The sequence below is a fragment of the Lampetra planeri genome, chromosome 4 (genome assembly GCF_965212315.1).
Source record: "Lampetra planeri chromosome 4, kcLamPlan1.2.h2, whole genome shotgun sequence".
In the NCBI taxonomy this organism is placed as follows: Eukaryota; Metazoa; Chordata; class Hyperoartia; order Petromyzontiformes; family Petromyzontidae; genus Lampetra; species Lampetra planeri.
Window position 1 is genome coordinate 25,863,485 of NC_136110.1, and position 14,369 is coordinate 25,877,853.

Sequence of the window (14,369 nt, forward strand, 5' to 3'; positions counted from 1 at the left end):
CCCCAAAAGGTGGTGCCTGCCAACACAAAAACACCGGCACTCCGGCACGGGAACTGATCTACTGCCTTTGTCAAGGCGCTCTTCCCCCTCCAACCCAGCTTAAATATACGCTTCCAAGCCTGGTGGTGTTCATTCAGACGCTGTCTTTCCGACAGACCTGTTCTTCACCTGAGGACGGCTGCTTGCGTTGTGGCCGAAACGTCGTGAGAATTATTTTATTATGTTTTTTCAATTATTATTTTATTATTTCCCTTCTACGTGACTTTACCGAAAGAACCAAGAAGATGATCTACTGCCATCACCATTCTCTCTCTTCACAGGAGAGGGCCGTGCTGTCGACTCCCGTTGTTTACAGTTTGAAGTGACGATACAAAGTTAGCGCGTGCGCTTTAGGGATATTTGCAGTGAGCTGGATTACCGGCGGTCCAAACGGGCCCCTCGGTCCTTGCTTGCCGATGTTACCCCTGAAGCCCTGTGCGCATGCGGAACACGTCGTACAACAAGCATCAGCATCATTCTGTGCAACTTGCAACGATAATTATTAGGTGTTCTAAACTTACACGAATTTTTTTTAACAGTCATTGGAAAGCATCACCTCTTGTTAATGTTTTACGAATCTCCAGTGTCTCACCTTTACTCCTAAAAATCCAGGAATGCCGTAATCTCCGGATGATCCAATGTCTCCCTGAAAAATAAAAAAACATGCATGTGAGCGGCGCCTTTTTAAGGGATGCACTTTGTACGTGTGTGCGGGTTTGAGATTGAGGATTGCACAGTAAAGCTAATGGGGGTTTTCCCCATCAAATTTGTAACCAGTAGAAAATTAAGACGATCGTACACAGTGCAATTATTCTTGCAAAGATGTTCATCGTAGTTTGATTGCTTTTGGTTATTCTGCAAATGTAAGTTGCAACACTGTGTTCGCTATACATTGCGTGCGAGTGACATTAGGTTGGCTGTGTCCATATGGATGTTTGCTCGGTGATGCCGTAAGGCATAATGAGCAAACCCAGCAAAGAGGCTCAGTGGCTCTGGATTCATGAAAACATTGGGGCGCACCATGAATCAGCTCAAATTCAACAACAGAATCGATTTCTGTCATCTTTGTCTCATCCACATCCCTCTTCTCTGATTTCACTACATCTCTATTTTTGTTGACATTTGTCTGATCTCAATACATCTATATATGAACCGTATGGCGGTACCCCGGGGTACCATAGTACCCCGGCTCTCGCATAATGTCCGTGATGCAGTCATTTTCAGTCTGTTGATGGTCGGCGATGCGGCAATCGACTCATCTCGACGAGCTGTACACGATGCACCACTACGGTGCCTACGAGCGTTTAGGGTTTCGGCGCAATCGTCCTCGTTGCATTTCAACATCGTGGAGTAGCACTGATTTCGGAATGATTGGTACCCTAGTCGCGGAGTTAAGTAACACCCCTGGGAAAAAATAGTGTCCCAGAAATAAAATATTTTATTGCCTCGGCCATTTTGTATTATTTGGTACCCCGGGGTACCGCCATGAGGATAAATTATCGTATCTACATCTCGTCCGTCCTCTCGCTAGAATTTTATGAATTCAAAGAGGGAGGCCCCCAAAGTGAATTTCTGATTAGGGCCCCCAATGGGCGAGCAGCAGCGCCGCTGTTCACTGCAGGTGTGGTGCAAAGTGGCGGCGACGTGTGGGTGTGATGAATCATCTTGATGTATTTGGGTGTCCACCTTGTCTCCTTTGCGACCAGGCAATCCATCTTGGCCTAGGGACCCCATGAAGCCCTAGAAAAACAAAAGAACCCATCAGTTAAATGTCTGTCACATTTATAAACGAATGCATATTCATGACGGTGATATTCTGCACCTCCGATTATGCATATTCCGCATCTCCGAATAGCACAGTTGGCTACGTACGGTGCAAAAGAAGTTCACCATACATAAAACAGGGTCAAATCTAACAAGTGCTGCTATTGTTAAACCGGGAATGATCTTATATTAGCAACAATCTTCCTGCATATGCTTAGCAATTTCAAAGTATACATTTGCAATCGGTCTCTAGGGAATATTTCTTGATTAAGTTGATGTACTTGACAAAAAAACAAAACTTAAATACCAAGGTAGCCTCTTTACAAAGGCAGGAACCCCTCTAAATCCCATGCCCGGATTGGCGTGGCTCATGTTGTTGATGATGTCACCAAGCCTCGCCCATCATCACCTCCAGTCCAGGGGCACACGTTGGAACGGTTGGGCAGGGGGTGGTGCAACTTTTTTTCCCCCCAATGATTGAATCGGTGGAATAATTGGAAAGCTCAGCTCTACTATAAAGATTGTGCTTCTGGGCAAGCCAACACTTACCTTGACGCCGCCATGCCCCTGGGGCCCTGTGTTGCCGTAAGGTCCCAGTTCTCCCTGAACAAGACACAGCACACACACACACAAAAACCCTTTCACGTCTCAACACAAGTGTGGCCATGGCAAATCAGGAGAGCACAGCTAAGGCGAAGTAAACAAAAACGAGCAGTGGCACAGCATCAATGAATGATACATGTTGCTGTTGGTGTTGGTATGGCAATCATTTTTTTGACACCCCTACCGATGCAACAACAATAAACGACCCGCGTGAAATGCCAGATGTTGTACAGCCTTGGGTAAGGAGAGGCGACCGTTTTATTCGAGTCCTCTCCAGGTGTTCGTGATGAGAGTGGATGCACTGCGAGGTTGTACTGCACTCACCCGAGGCCCCAACTGTCCGGGGCTGCCCTTCTCTCCTTTGTCTCCTGGCACGCCCTGTGCATATAAACAAACACCACGCCCCATCACCATCGACGGCATTCTTCTTCTAATTTTGCCTTTGTTCCCACAATGTTATCTCAAACTGTGTGTTCGGTGGTGTCACGTCCATTCGCGACTCCGCAGAGCGGTGCATTCAGTCTGCGGAAGAAGCTGTCGTAGAACTACTTCTGAAATATCTTAAGGTGACAACACTAGCAGGCGACGCCTTTCCATCCAAAACATTACGAAACAAAATCGCATGAGATGCTAAGATAATTTTAATTTCTCTGCAGCAATTTTTTTTGGCTGCAGATCATTGCTTCATTTCCTCTTATCGCTCTAAAAGCAAATTTTATATTAATACGATCTCTTAAGTATGTGGAACAATTATTTGATCAATATCAGTTCTTGCATTCACGACAGATACATCGACATCTTTTGATACTTATACCCCGTACGTAATGGGGATACACATCACTCATTGCACGCAAAGTTATTGCCACAAATGACCAACAATACCTCATTGATCACGTCAAGGAGCATAAACCATCATGCAACCGGTCATTTTGGCATCCGCTTTTGGCTAACCATCGAATAAAAATGGTCACTGCATCGTGAGCTTTCATATGCGCTTCCGCGGCCGTCTGGAACGCTCTTCCTTCCGATATTAGGAAGCCACTGGAGCTATGCACTTTTAAATCTAATTTCTTTAGGACTGCTTTTTGTGTTTAGTTTGTTGTCCTTCCCTCGCACCTCCGATTAGTACATTTGGCGACGTACGGTGCAATAGAGGTTCAACATACATACATCTGGAGCCAACAGAGGTGCTACCATTCACAAAAAGTCGCTTCATCTCCAATAGGTGGTGGGAGAGGGCCTGTGGATCGTTCCACTCTCTATGGCGTGGACACGATTACTGCATAGAGTCCAAGAAACAGTATTCACATTTAAATAAATAGAAAAACCTAAACACAGTTTGTTTTTATTTCACGTGGCTCGTTCCTTCAAATAATAGTTTTTAGTGCCATTGAAGTGTAGAAGCCTCCTCCTCCTCCTCACCAAGAGGCCTGCCTCTCCTCCTCGCCCTGTGATTCCTGGGGCCCCGTGCAGGCCCTGCCATCCAAAACAGAAGAACAAAAACAGTCACAGAGTGTCGCGTCGTCTCCTCTCCTATGAATTTTATTTGTCGGCTCCATTAGCCCACCTCCTGTCGACACCTCTTACCAGAATGGCAACCGCGTTCCCTGAGGAGGTGCTTTTGATTGGTGGCGGCCGGTGAGTGAGTGTGCTTGTGGGGTGCGGAGGTCCGATCTGCGTTACTTCCAGCGACAAGCAGCCACCATCGCGACACCATACGTTGTCCAGTCTCGGATGTAACCGTTTGTAAATCTTTAAACCGTGCAAGCATTATTTTTTTTGGCGATTTTTATCATTATCCCATTTTCTTTTTTTTTAATCAAGTGGGTCATCATGAAACAAGCCCCCCCCCATGGCCCGGACTGGCCCCAGCTGCCAAATGCTTTTCACGATGCTGTGGCGACATTTGAAAGGCGAATGGAGTGGAAGCCTGAGCGAGACTCACCATCTTGCCGACCCTCCCCACGTCGCCAGTCTCACCCGCCCACCCTTTCTCTCCCTGTGATGATGCACGCGCACACACACGCGCACACACACGCACACGCACGCACATGCACACACACGCACACACACGCACACACACATGCACACACACGCACACGCACACACACGCGCACACACACACATGCGCACACACACGCACGCACACACACACACGCACACACACGCACGCACCAAGACAAGAAAGCGCGTATGTGTTATTGCAGTACAGGCATTGCATCTTGACTTAAAGCTTTCGTGACTGCAGGAATTCATACTCTTTGGGTCTTTCGGTAAAGTCACGTAGGTAGAAAAATAATTTTAATAAATCACGACGTTTCGATCGCAACACAAGCAATGGTACTCAGGTGAAAAAATATGATCACCTGAGGACGATTGCTTGTGTTGCGATCGAAACGTTGTGATTTTGTAAATTAGTTTTCTATCTCCGTGACTTTACCGAAAGACCCAAAGAGTAAACATTGAATCCTTAGCTGATCTCAGGACTGATTGTCGAGATGGGGCTCTCCATGTCCTTTAACATCTCCTGGTCTTCCTACCTCAAGATAATTGATGATCATTCGTTTCCCCTCCTCTCGGCGACTGTGTCACGTGTGCTTAATGTGTATATCTACATATGCAACAGACATTGCCATAAATTAACGATATGAGCTGTGTTAAGAATGTGAGAGTCACGTCTCAATTATAATGTGGTTCGAATGGACAGACCAATGATTACAGCTTTAGCCACATGCCCTTGTGCTACTGCTTTTAACTTCAGATCTCAAAGCACAGAAATGTTGCAAAGTAAAATTCAAAATAAGCATGAATGCTCATCTAAATGGTTGAATGCTACATGATATATACTTGGGTACAGCATGATGGCAAGTATAGGGCTTATTAAAACGCTTATGTGAAAATCAAGTGTGGTAAATGGTTGAATGCTGCATGATAAACATTACATTTCAGTACAATGATGCATGAGTGTATCTTTGAGTGATTGTTCAAGGTGAGGCGTAATATAAATGTGACATTATTAGTATTAATTATAACATTAAATATTCTCTACCCACATCGCATTATCCACCTGAACAGACTTGCACAACTCCCTCTGCTCACTTGCCAGGTCATTACTTGCAAATGAGGCTGGCTATAGATAGTATAAACACGTATTATTTTTTCTCCTCACTGTATTGCATTGTCTGAGTAGGAGTGTAATGTCGCTTTATGAGCGGCAGATTTTGTGCCCGAATGGCGTCACGTGTGTGAGCACAAATCAAATCGACTTTGCTTGACTATCCGGCCCTCTTGGGTTCTCACATCGGGTGAACGTTTTGTAACCACCTAAATTTTGTCTCTCGGCATCTCCATTCCGCCATCTCTGTCCCTCATTTAAACCGGCTCCGTAAAAAAATCCCCAAAATTGTAAGTGTGAACGCAATTTAACAACACATTTGCCGTTATTTTAAGCTCGATTTTTTAGTTTGTTGGAATCTGTAATTGTGGATCGCTCTCAAGTTGAGTCACGCCCCCCGTTGTAAAAGAGCTGCCTGACTCAATGTGGCTTTTTACTCGGCGGTTAAAACGAACCTCCCATTCTTATTCTGCAACAAAAACGAACGTTTCCCACCTGAGTGCCGGGCGTCCCCGGAAGCCCCGAGTCCCCGTAGGAGCAAGCGCAGTCACCGTCACTGCTGTCCTCGTCCTCGGGCTCGTATCCCAGTGTGAGCGACTCCGGTGGCGACAGCGTCACTCCGAGCACCGACGAACACTGCGGTGAGCGTGCGTGCGCGCGTGAGGGTCACGATCGGTGTGAAGTAAACTAACAAAAATACCTCTTCTTGGTTCTTTCGGTAAAGTCACGTAGAAGACAGCGTCTGAATTCAGACGCTGTCTCCCCGACAGACCTGGTCTTCACCTGAGGACGGCTGCTTGCGTTGTGGCCGAAACGTCGTGAGAATTATTTTATTATGTTGTATTTTTATTATTTTATTATTTACCTTCTACGTGACTTTACTGAAAGAACCAAGAAGATGAATCCATGCAGTCACGAAAGCTTTAAATCGAAATTTAACAAAAAATACTGTAATTTTTTGTATTTATTTTACCAGCTGTAAGGCCCACTGAGCTATGCAGATAGCACTTTCTCAGAAGCGACCTGACGATCACAAATGATAGCACTACGAAGTGGCTTATCATCATGTGGACATTTATAACACCCAAATACCCTAAACACATGTTGAATCTAAATGTGGAGAGAATTACCGGAGGGACCCATAGAAAAATCCAAGCGACCACGGGGAGAACATGCAAACTTCAAATATACATGCGTCAGGGTTGGGATTGAATCCACGACCTATTGTATACCAGGCAAGGTAGTTAACATCTTGCCACCGTGCCACCCAACGATGTGCGGGTGGAAATGATGGGACGTTTTGTACATTCACGAGTGCCACCTTTGTCTTATTCTCCATCGGACATCGTTTGGCTAAACGTTTTTGCCCCAATAGCGGAACACATCCTAATTAAGTACAGGGTAGAAATGTTACGCCTTTGCTGTTTTTGCATTGAATAGAACCCGATGGATTAAATGGGAGTCCTGTTGCTCATAATATCTGGCGTACAAGCAAGCGTTTGTTTAAAAAGCCTGACTCTGCTGACAGGACCCAGCCAGTTGAAGCCAGTCGAGAGCTTGCTTGCTTAAACAAATGCTGCTGGATATTTGTCTAGAAAGCCAATAGTATTATGATGATTTACCTATGTATATGTGGAGACACAGAATGGAGCTCTGCTTCTCTTTGCTTTAGAATACATCCGTAGTGTCTACACCTTGTTGTTTCAATAATATTTTACACTTCTAAAGTGCCTTTCACCCAAAGATCACAAGGCGCTGTACAAGACAAAGAGACACACGCAGGCTCACGGCAATAACATTCAGCCCCAAAATAAAGCCATTAAAAATAAGTGAGTCTCAAAGAGCGATTTTAATAAAACAGGGAGTTAGCAGAGCAAGCCACCAGCACACACCCTTGTGAAAGCTACGTTTTAGTGGATGTTTAATCTGCTGTATAACAGTTTACTGATTGCCTTGCATAATATTATATTTATTTTAAAGCAGTTTAAATACAGAATGTAAAAAAAACTTACCCGATCGTCATCCTGTGTTGCATGAGAACGCAAACAAAGAACAGATACAAATTAAAATTCGCACTTTTCAAAATGAGCATGAGTGGCTCTATCACATTATTACAATGTGTTGCTACTGTACTTATATAAGCTAAATTAGAATAGGCAGATGACTCCTAGACAGTATTTTTTTTGTCAGGAAGCAGTATTATTATTATTCACTTTAGTTTTTTACGGCAAAAAATAAAGGACGTTAAAGTCAGCGGGCACACATGTTTGAGTGGAGGTCACGTCGAGGTCTTAGGGAAACAATGAACCACTGTGATGTTTGACATTGCGGCCTCATGAATAATCCCCATCAAACTTCAGTAACAAAACTGCAGCTGGGTAATTTTCTTGGTTCTTTCGGTAAAGTCACGTAGAATAGAAATAATAAAATAAAATATTATAAAATAATTCTCACGACGTTTCGGCCACAACGCAAGCAGCCGTCCTCAGGTGAAGAACAGGTCTGTCGAGAAGACAGGTCTGTCGAGAAGACAGAGACTCTGTCTTCTCGACAGACCTGTTCTTCACCTGAGGACGGCTGCTTGCGTTGTGGCCGAAACGTCGTGAGAATTATTTTATTATATTGTATTTTTATTATTTTATTATTTCCATTCTACGTGACTTTACTGAAAGAACCAAGAAGATGAATCCCTGCAGTCACGAAAGCTTTAAATCGAAATGCAGCTGGGTAAGTTGTAATTTGCATTTGAAAGCTCTACATGCGTTCAAATATATTTGTTTCAGGTTACAGCAGCTTCCCGTCGCATATCCCACCGATGAGTATCCACCCTGAGCAATGAAAGTTTCAAGTTTCAGTTATTTGGTATAGCAATGCGAGCCATGCGGCTCTTAAGTCGGGTGCAACGGCAACAAACAAAAAATGAACGGAGAACATCTTAAAGCGACAACCACCCACTGCCAGTGCAGTAGTTGCGCGTTGTGTGACTGTCATTCTCTTTACACGCTCAAATACCCAATATTTTCACATATCCGCTTGTCTATTATTTGTTATACATAATCGGGGTTTCCCCCCCCCCCCCCCATCGTTTTTAAAGAGTCAAGGATATACACGAGGAGTATCAGAGGGCAGGGCGAGACGGCGTGTAAGAAAACGCGCGATTGGCACAGCGAGTCACTAACACCCTCGTGATCAGGGAATCGACGAGAGCACCTGGGCTTGCTACTCTCACGTAGCGGGGGGGGGGGTGGAAGGAACATTCCGGCGTATTTCTTAGTCCCCGGTGAGTTGTATACGTGACATTGCACAGTACTGCGCGATAACGTTTTTTTCTTTCTATTAAGCTGAATGTGTGTGTTTTTCGCTGATGCGTCGATGCTGGGATGAGTCGAGATTGGTGGTTGAATCTCTCACCACAGAGGGCAGCTCACAGCAGGTCTCAGTCGCTGCCTTTTCCGCATCACAGTAAATCTGCAACTGCTGGATGTCAATCTGCACAGCGGACAGAACCACACACGTGGATGTGATTGTTAGTTCAAGGCACACATTCAGACATCTTTGCAAACACCGCTAATTTGAGAGGTACCGCATGCAGTCATACATTATTGTCAAAAGAGTATAATTTTTTTTAAGTGCAGCTTGTGTTGAAAAAAAGCATTAAATTCAATCAAATAAATAATCCAACTCTGACATCAGTGGCGAGTGATTAGTGAACTTACGCGGGGCCACTCCACCCTTTCACCAACCCACAGACACCAGCATGGATCAGTATGGTCAAATACACCCTATAACTGGCATGGCTTTGGCAGGCCTTCAACCAACAGCGGCTCATGATGATTGAAAATGCAAAGCAGTCCCAACATTATTTTGGATTAAATTCTACATTTTGTTACGATGATAAAATTAAATATGAGCCAAACTCGTCGTAATCAGGCTCAAAATGACAGCCACCGTTTAAATATCTTGCAAATGAGACTTTCCACTTCTCTAGAGCTCTCGCTTATGGTCAAAAATAATGCGGTAAATATGAATCCGATGCAGAGATATGGTATTAGATTTGTAGCTTGGTTTAGATGTTCCTGAGATGAAGCTCACAAGACACACATAGTTACGTCCACCGAAACCTGGGACTGTGCGGCCATGAATATGAAGTGGAGGCAGTAAACATGGAGTTTGAAAGAGGTTATTTTTGCACGGCATGAACTCTACGATAAAATTAAATAAAAACATGAAAAATCACATCCAATTCACTCCGGTCATCCTGGCTGGCCGTCGAACAAAGATGTGCTTCTGCGTCCGTCTGGAACGCTCTTCCGATATTAGGACGCCACTGGAGCTGTGCACTTTTAGATCTTGAATGAAAACTCATTTCGTTAGAACTGCTTTTTGTGTTTAGTTTGTTGTCCTTCCCCAGCACCTCCGATTAGCGCGGTTGGCAATGTACGGTGTGGAAGAAGTTCAACATGCATATAATGACTACAGCACGTTTACTGTACTGCTGTGCTAGCCAGCTGACCTTGTCCACAAGGCTGTGTGAGCATCTGACAGTCCTTTACTTCCTCTATTCTGCTGCAGACTAAAGTAGTTCTTTCTCTCAAGATTATAATCGCCAATATTCCCATCGCTCCACTCTTTCTAATCATCACGTGATCTCCCCTTCCCGCTAGCTGCTGCGTCCAACGATTTTCACACATTACGGGGCATTAATTCATTCATCATCATCAGCGTTGTGATGTCTGAATAGTTGCCTCGTACAGCATCGACACTTGCACCTGTGACGAGGTTTTAATTTACAGCCCCTTGTCAACGCACTGCCGGATTAAGGTCTCTCCACACCGTGTCGGCCACGGGGTGGGCCCGGGGGGGTGGGGTGCCAAAGCAAACTTCACCACGCTGGACAGCGCACGTTTGCTGAAGGTGGGACCGTCAAGGACTCGGTTGATATGTCCACTCGCCAGCAACGTTGGGTGTATGGCCGGGAATGGAACTTGGCTCGCTCTGACCACTACTAAGCCACCGCTCCCCTGAATTCTGTACACGAAATGTGTGTCATTGTTCAAAATTGCTACTTCGGAGGGATCCTGCCGTTGTGTTGTAACGTGAAGCAGATTTGCAATCCAGAGCTCGCTGGTTCGATCTCTGGACACAGCGTTCGAAACAATGGGCACGTGATAACCCATCACTCTGAATGTGAAAACCCACAATTAGTCGGTGGGCAGGTTGCATGCGGTAGGCACTCTCACCTCTTCCAATGCATGTGACCTGCGTGGAAGAGGCGAACAAAAATTCCCTCTGGAGGGACACTCTAAACTAAACTTTTAATTTTATCAGTTCAGGCTCACTGAGTATATAACTTTTCAGAAGCGACCTGGCCACAAATTACAGCTCAACGAAGTGGCGTGTGATGTTGACATTTACAACGGGGAAATACTCTTAAAAGCATGTTTTTTAAATGCGGAGGGGAAAAACCTGGAGAACCCGGAGAAACATTCACGCGAGCACAGGGAGAACATACAAACTCCATACATACAGGCGTAAGGGTCGGGATCGAGCCCACGACCTCATGTGTACCAGGCGGGGCAGTTGACATCTCGCTGCCAAGTGGTATCTGAACCACACTCTCTCTCTCGAGAGAGAGAGCTCCCTCAAGTGGAGGGGCAGGGAAGGGCATGCAGCATCGGGGCCCAGTCAGCCACAAGAGAGGGCCCGAATCAACATATAAACAAGTAGTCAATTTATAATAGAGGTTTTTTGGGTTAGATCGCGTAAATATATAAATGTGTCGTTAAAACCCACCACCACCCGACACAGCCAACTAGTAAGGGTTGTCACGTAAACAGAACGTGGCCAATTCGTCACGAGTACAGCACACCGGTGTGTTGGAGAGCCAAGCCCCAAACGTCGTACTCAGATTATAAATGTTGTGGCTTGGCTCTCCGAGTTCTAACCCAAAAAAAACTCTATTATGGATGATATCGGTCACGAAAGCCGACATGTTAAACTAAGTAGTCTATTAAAAAAAAACATTTTTGAAAAAAAATCATAAAAAATACCTGCGGTCTACCATTCCCGATTAAAGAACCTGGAGATTGCATCAATGGAGCAGCAAAGAGTAGCACGATGCCCCTTTGAGGAAATCCTAGACCCATGGGGCCGGCGTGAAATGAAGTCGCGTGGTAACTTAATTGTGAGTAGTATTGTACCATTAAATATTGTTTATATTAACACTGTCACTGCGAAACTGTCTTCCTCTAAACCCAATACAGGGTGCAACTACAATATAGATAGTTATTGCCTACATATTGTTGTGTGTGGGTTAAAACAAACAGACTGCCTCTGCAGCTTTTCCCCCTCTTTTTCACCTGATGACTATTGCTTGTGTTGCGATCGAAACGTCGTGATATTTTTATTATTTTTTATTCACTTTATTTTAATTTTAATTACTTTATCGTTCTATCAACGTGACTTTACCGAAAGACCCAAAGAACATCCGTAGCTTTTTCAGTACAAGTGAGTCGGGAGAAAGGATGAAGGGGGGGGGGACCAGATAGGGGGCAGGATGATGGCCCGGGGTGAGGGAGGGTGGGTGGTGGTACTTGCAGGGCTGCACCTTCACCTTCCCTCCGCGCCTCTCCCATTGGCCCTACCTTGACCGTGGAGTCGTCCTTGATGCTCTGCGCCACCGTGGTCGAACCCTGCGCGCCCACGGCGATGCGCGGCCGCAGCTCGGCCCGCGACACCTGCTGGCAGTCGACCAGCAGCGTGGCCTGACCCTCGCCCACGCTGAGCGCCAACTTGTGCCACAGGCCGTCGAAGAGCTTCTCGGAGCCGGCCTGGAATGCGGCGCGATGCACGGTGCCGTCCGGGCCCGCCGAGAAGAACTCGACAAAGTTGGCCTCCCCGTAGAGGCGCACCCCGGCGAGCTCCTTGCCCGCCGAGTCGCGCATCACCCACAGGTCCCACGCCTGCTCCCGTGTCTCCTCCAGCATGCGGAACGTCGAGATGATGGAGAAGTCCGTGGGAAGGCCATTGGGGTGGAAGTTCCTGCGTGGCGATGGTGAGCAGGGCCGGGTTAAGTTATATGGGACTCCAGCGGCTGGTATAATATTTTTGAGTGGGTGGGGGTAGTGGCCGTGTTTGTACTGGATATTGATTTCCTTAGCTTTACACTTTTTACCTGTTTGGCATTTCTCGTGGGATATTTTTTTCCCGCTTGCTTAATCTTTTTTTTATACTCTTTGGTTCTTTCGGTAAAGTCTCGTAGGTAGAAAAATTAAATAATATAGCATAAAAAATAATATATCACGACGTTTCGATCGCAACACAAGCAGAAAGAAAGAATCCAGCAGTGGAACTGCTGAACCATGAAGAACACAGCGAGAGAGCCGTTACAACAAGAGGTTATATATGTGGTGAAAGGAATTCCATCCCCGCACGCAAGCTTGTGTTGCGATCGAAACGTCGTGATATATTTTTTATTTTATTTTTTTTCTACCTACGTGACTTTATCGAAAGAACCAAAGAGTATGGATTCCTGCAGTCACGAAAGCTTCAAATCAAGATTAATATTTTTTTCTAAAATTAGCTGGTTAATCATCTCAAGAAGCAGAAGCTTGCAAAACACGATTGTGGAGACTCGGTGAGGCTTTTATGTAAGGAATCGTCGCACAACATTGCCCAGGAGAGCGTCAATGAGTCTCTTCTCGGGCTTAATTTTTTTCAGCACCACCCTGATTGGCACGGCTGGCTACGTTCGCTGCGATAGAAGTTCAACATACACATACATTGGGATGTTTGGCCGACTGAACATCGTGCATTATTTACGCGCGATGAATCCTGGACAAACACGGCCAATGCAAACACAACACTCCAATACAATTGTGAGTAGTCTTGTACCTTTAAATCTTGTAGTATTAATACTGTCACTGTGAGACTGTCTTCCTCTAAATCCAATACATGGTGCAACTAACATATATAGTTATAGCCTACATATTGTTGCGTGCGGGTTAAAAACCATCCGTAGCTATTTCAGTAAAAATGAGTCGGGAGATAGGAGGAGGGGGGGGGGACCACAGTAGTATCTTGCATCGGGGGGGGGGGGGGTAATTGCAGGGCTGCGCCTTTACCTTCCCTCCACTCTCATCACAGCACAGAACTCCACCAACGCGAACGGACGGCGCAAGTATCGGGGCACGTGGGGGGCAGTGGCGTAGCTAGGATATTTGCGCCCGGGGACGAAATATAAAATTGTCGCCCCCCCCCCCGTTTGATCACATACCAAAATGTAATTACATGACACGTAGGCTGTGTGTGGCGGGATATATAAACTTTTAGGTTGAGGTGTAGATTTGTGCAGTAAGTTTCAGGCTGCCGCGCCCGCCGCAATAAGTAATAATGTAACTATTTCACTTATACCTGATGATGATTGCGTGTGTTGCAATCGAAACGTCGTGATTTTTATTTTTATTTTACTTTTATTAATTTTAATTTTTTACCTACGTGACTTTACCGAAAAAACCTAAGAATAATAATGTAACGTTGTAAGCCTCATTTTGGCGATCCCCTTTACCTTGGCGCCCGGGGACATATGTACCCCCCTGCCCCCCCCCCCTAGCTACGCCTCTGGTCGGGGGTCAATCACCTCGTGGGCTGCTTGAGGTCGCTGTCGGGCCCCAACCGCAGGGCCTGCACCTCGGGCCGCGTGCCGTCCACCACGGGCAGCTGCGGTGACGTCAGGTGGTTGAAATCCTCCAGAAGGTCGAAGCCTGGTGCGTGTGTGTACGTGTGCGTGTGTGTGTACGTGCGTGTGTGTATGTGTGCGCGTGTGTGTATGCGTGCGTGTATGTGTGCG

At 45.8% G+C, this 14,369-nt stretch overlaps 1 protein-coding gene across 1 annotated transcript in view; it reads right to left on the bottom strand.

Annotated features, from left to right (window-relative positions):
• The window catches only part of LOC144717977 (uncharacterized), a 29,566-nt gene extending 15,197 nt beyond the window's left edge, over window positions 1-14,369 (bottom strand). The window contains exons 1-12 of the mRNA XM_078593836.1: window positions 14,160-14,369; window positions 12,166-12,562; window positions 8,933-9,010; window positions 7,534-7,545; window positions 6,017-6,157; window positions 4,352-4,405; window positions 3,829-3,882; window positions 2,731-2,784; window positions 2,353-2,406; window positions 1,726-1,779; window positions 632-685; window positions 419-472 (exon numbers count right to left, since the gene is read on the bottom strand). Coding sequence (XP_078449962.1) covers window positions 419-472; window positions 632-685; window positions 1,726-1,779; window positions 2,353-2,406; window positions 2,731-2,784; window positions 3,829-3,882; window positions 4,352-4,405; window positions 6,017-6,157; window positions 7,534-7,545; window positions 8,933-9,010; window positions 12,166-12,507 — 951 coding nt within the window. The 5' untranslated portion in view covers window positions 12,508-12,562; window positions 14,160-14,369. The remainder of the gene's footprint in view (window positions 1-418; window positions 473-631; window positions 686-1,725; window positions 1,780-2,352; window positions 2,407-2,730; window positions 2,785-3,828; window positions 3,883-4,351; window positions 4,406-6,016; window positions 6,158-7,533; window positions 7,546-8,932; window positions 9,011-12,165; window positions 12,563-14,159) is intronic.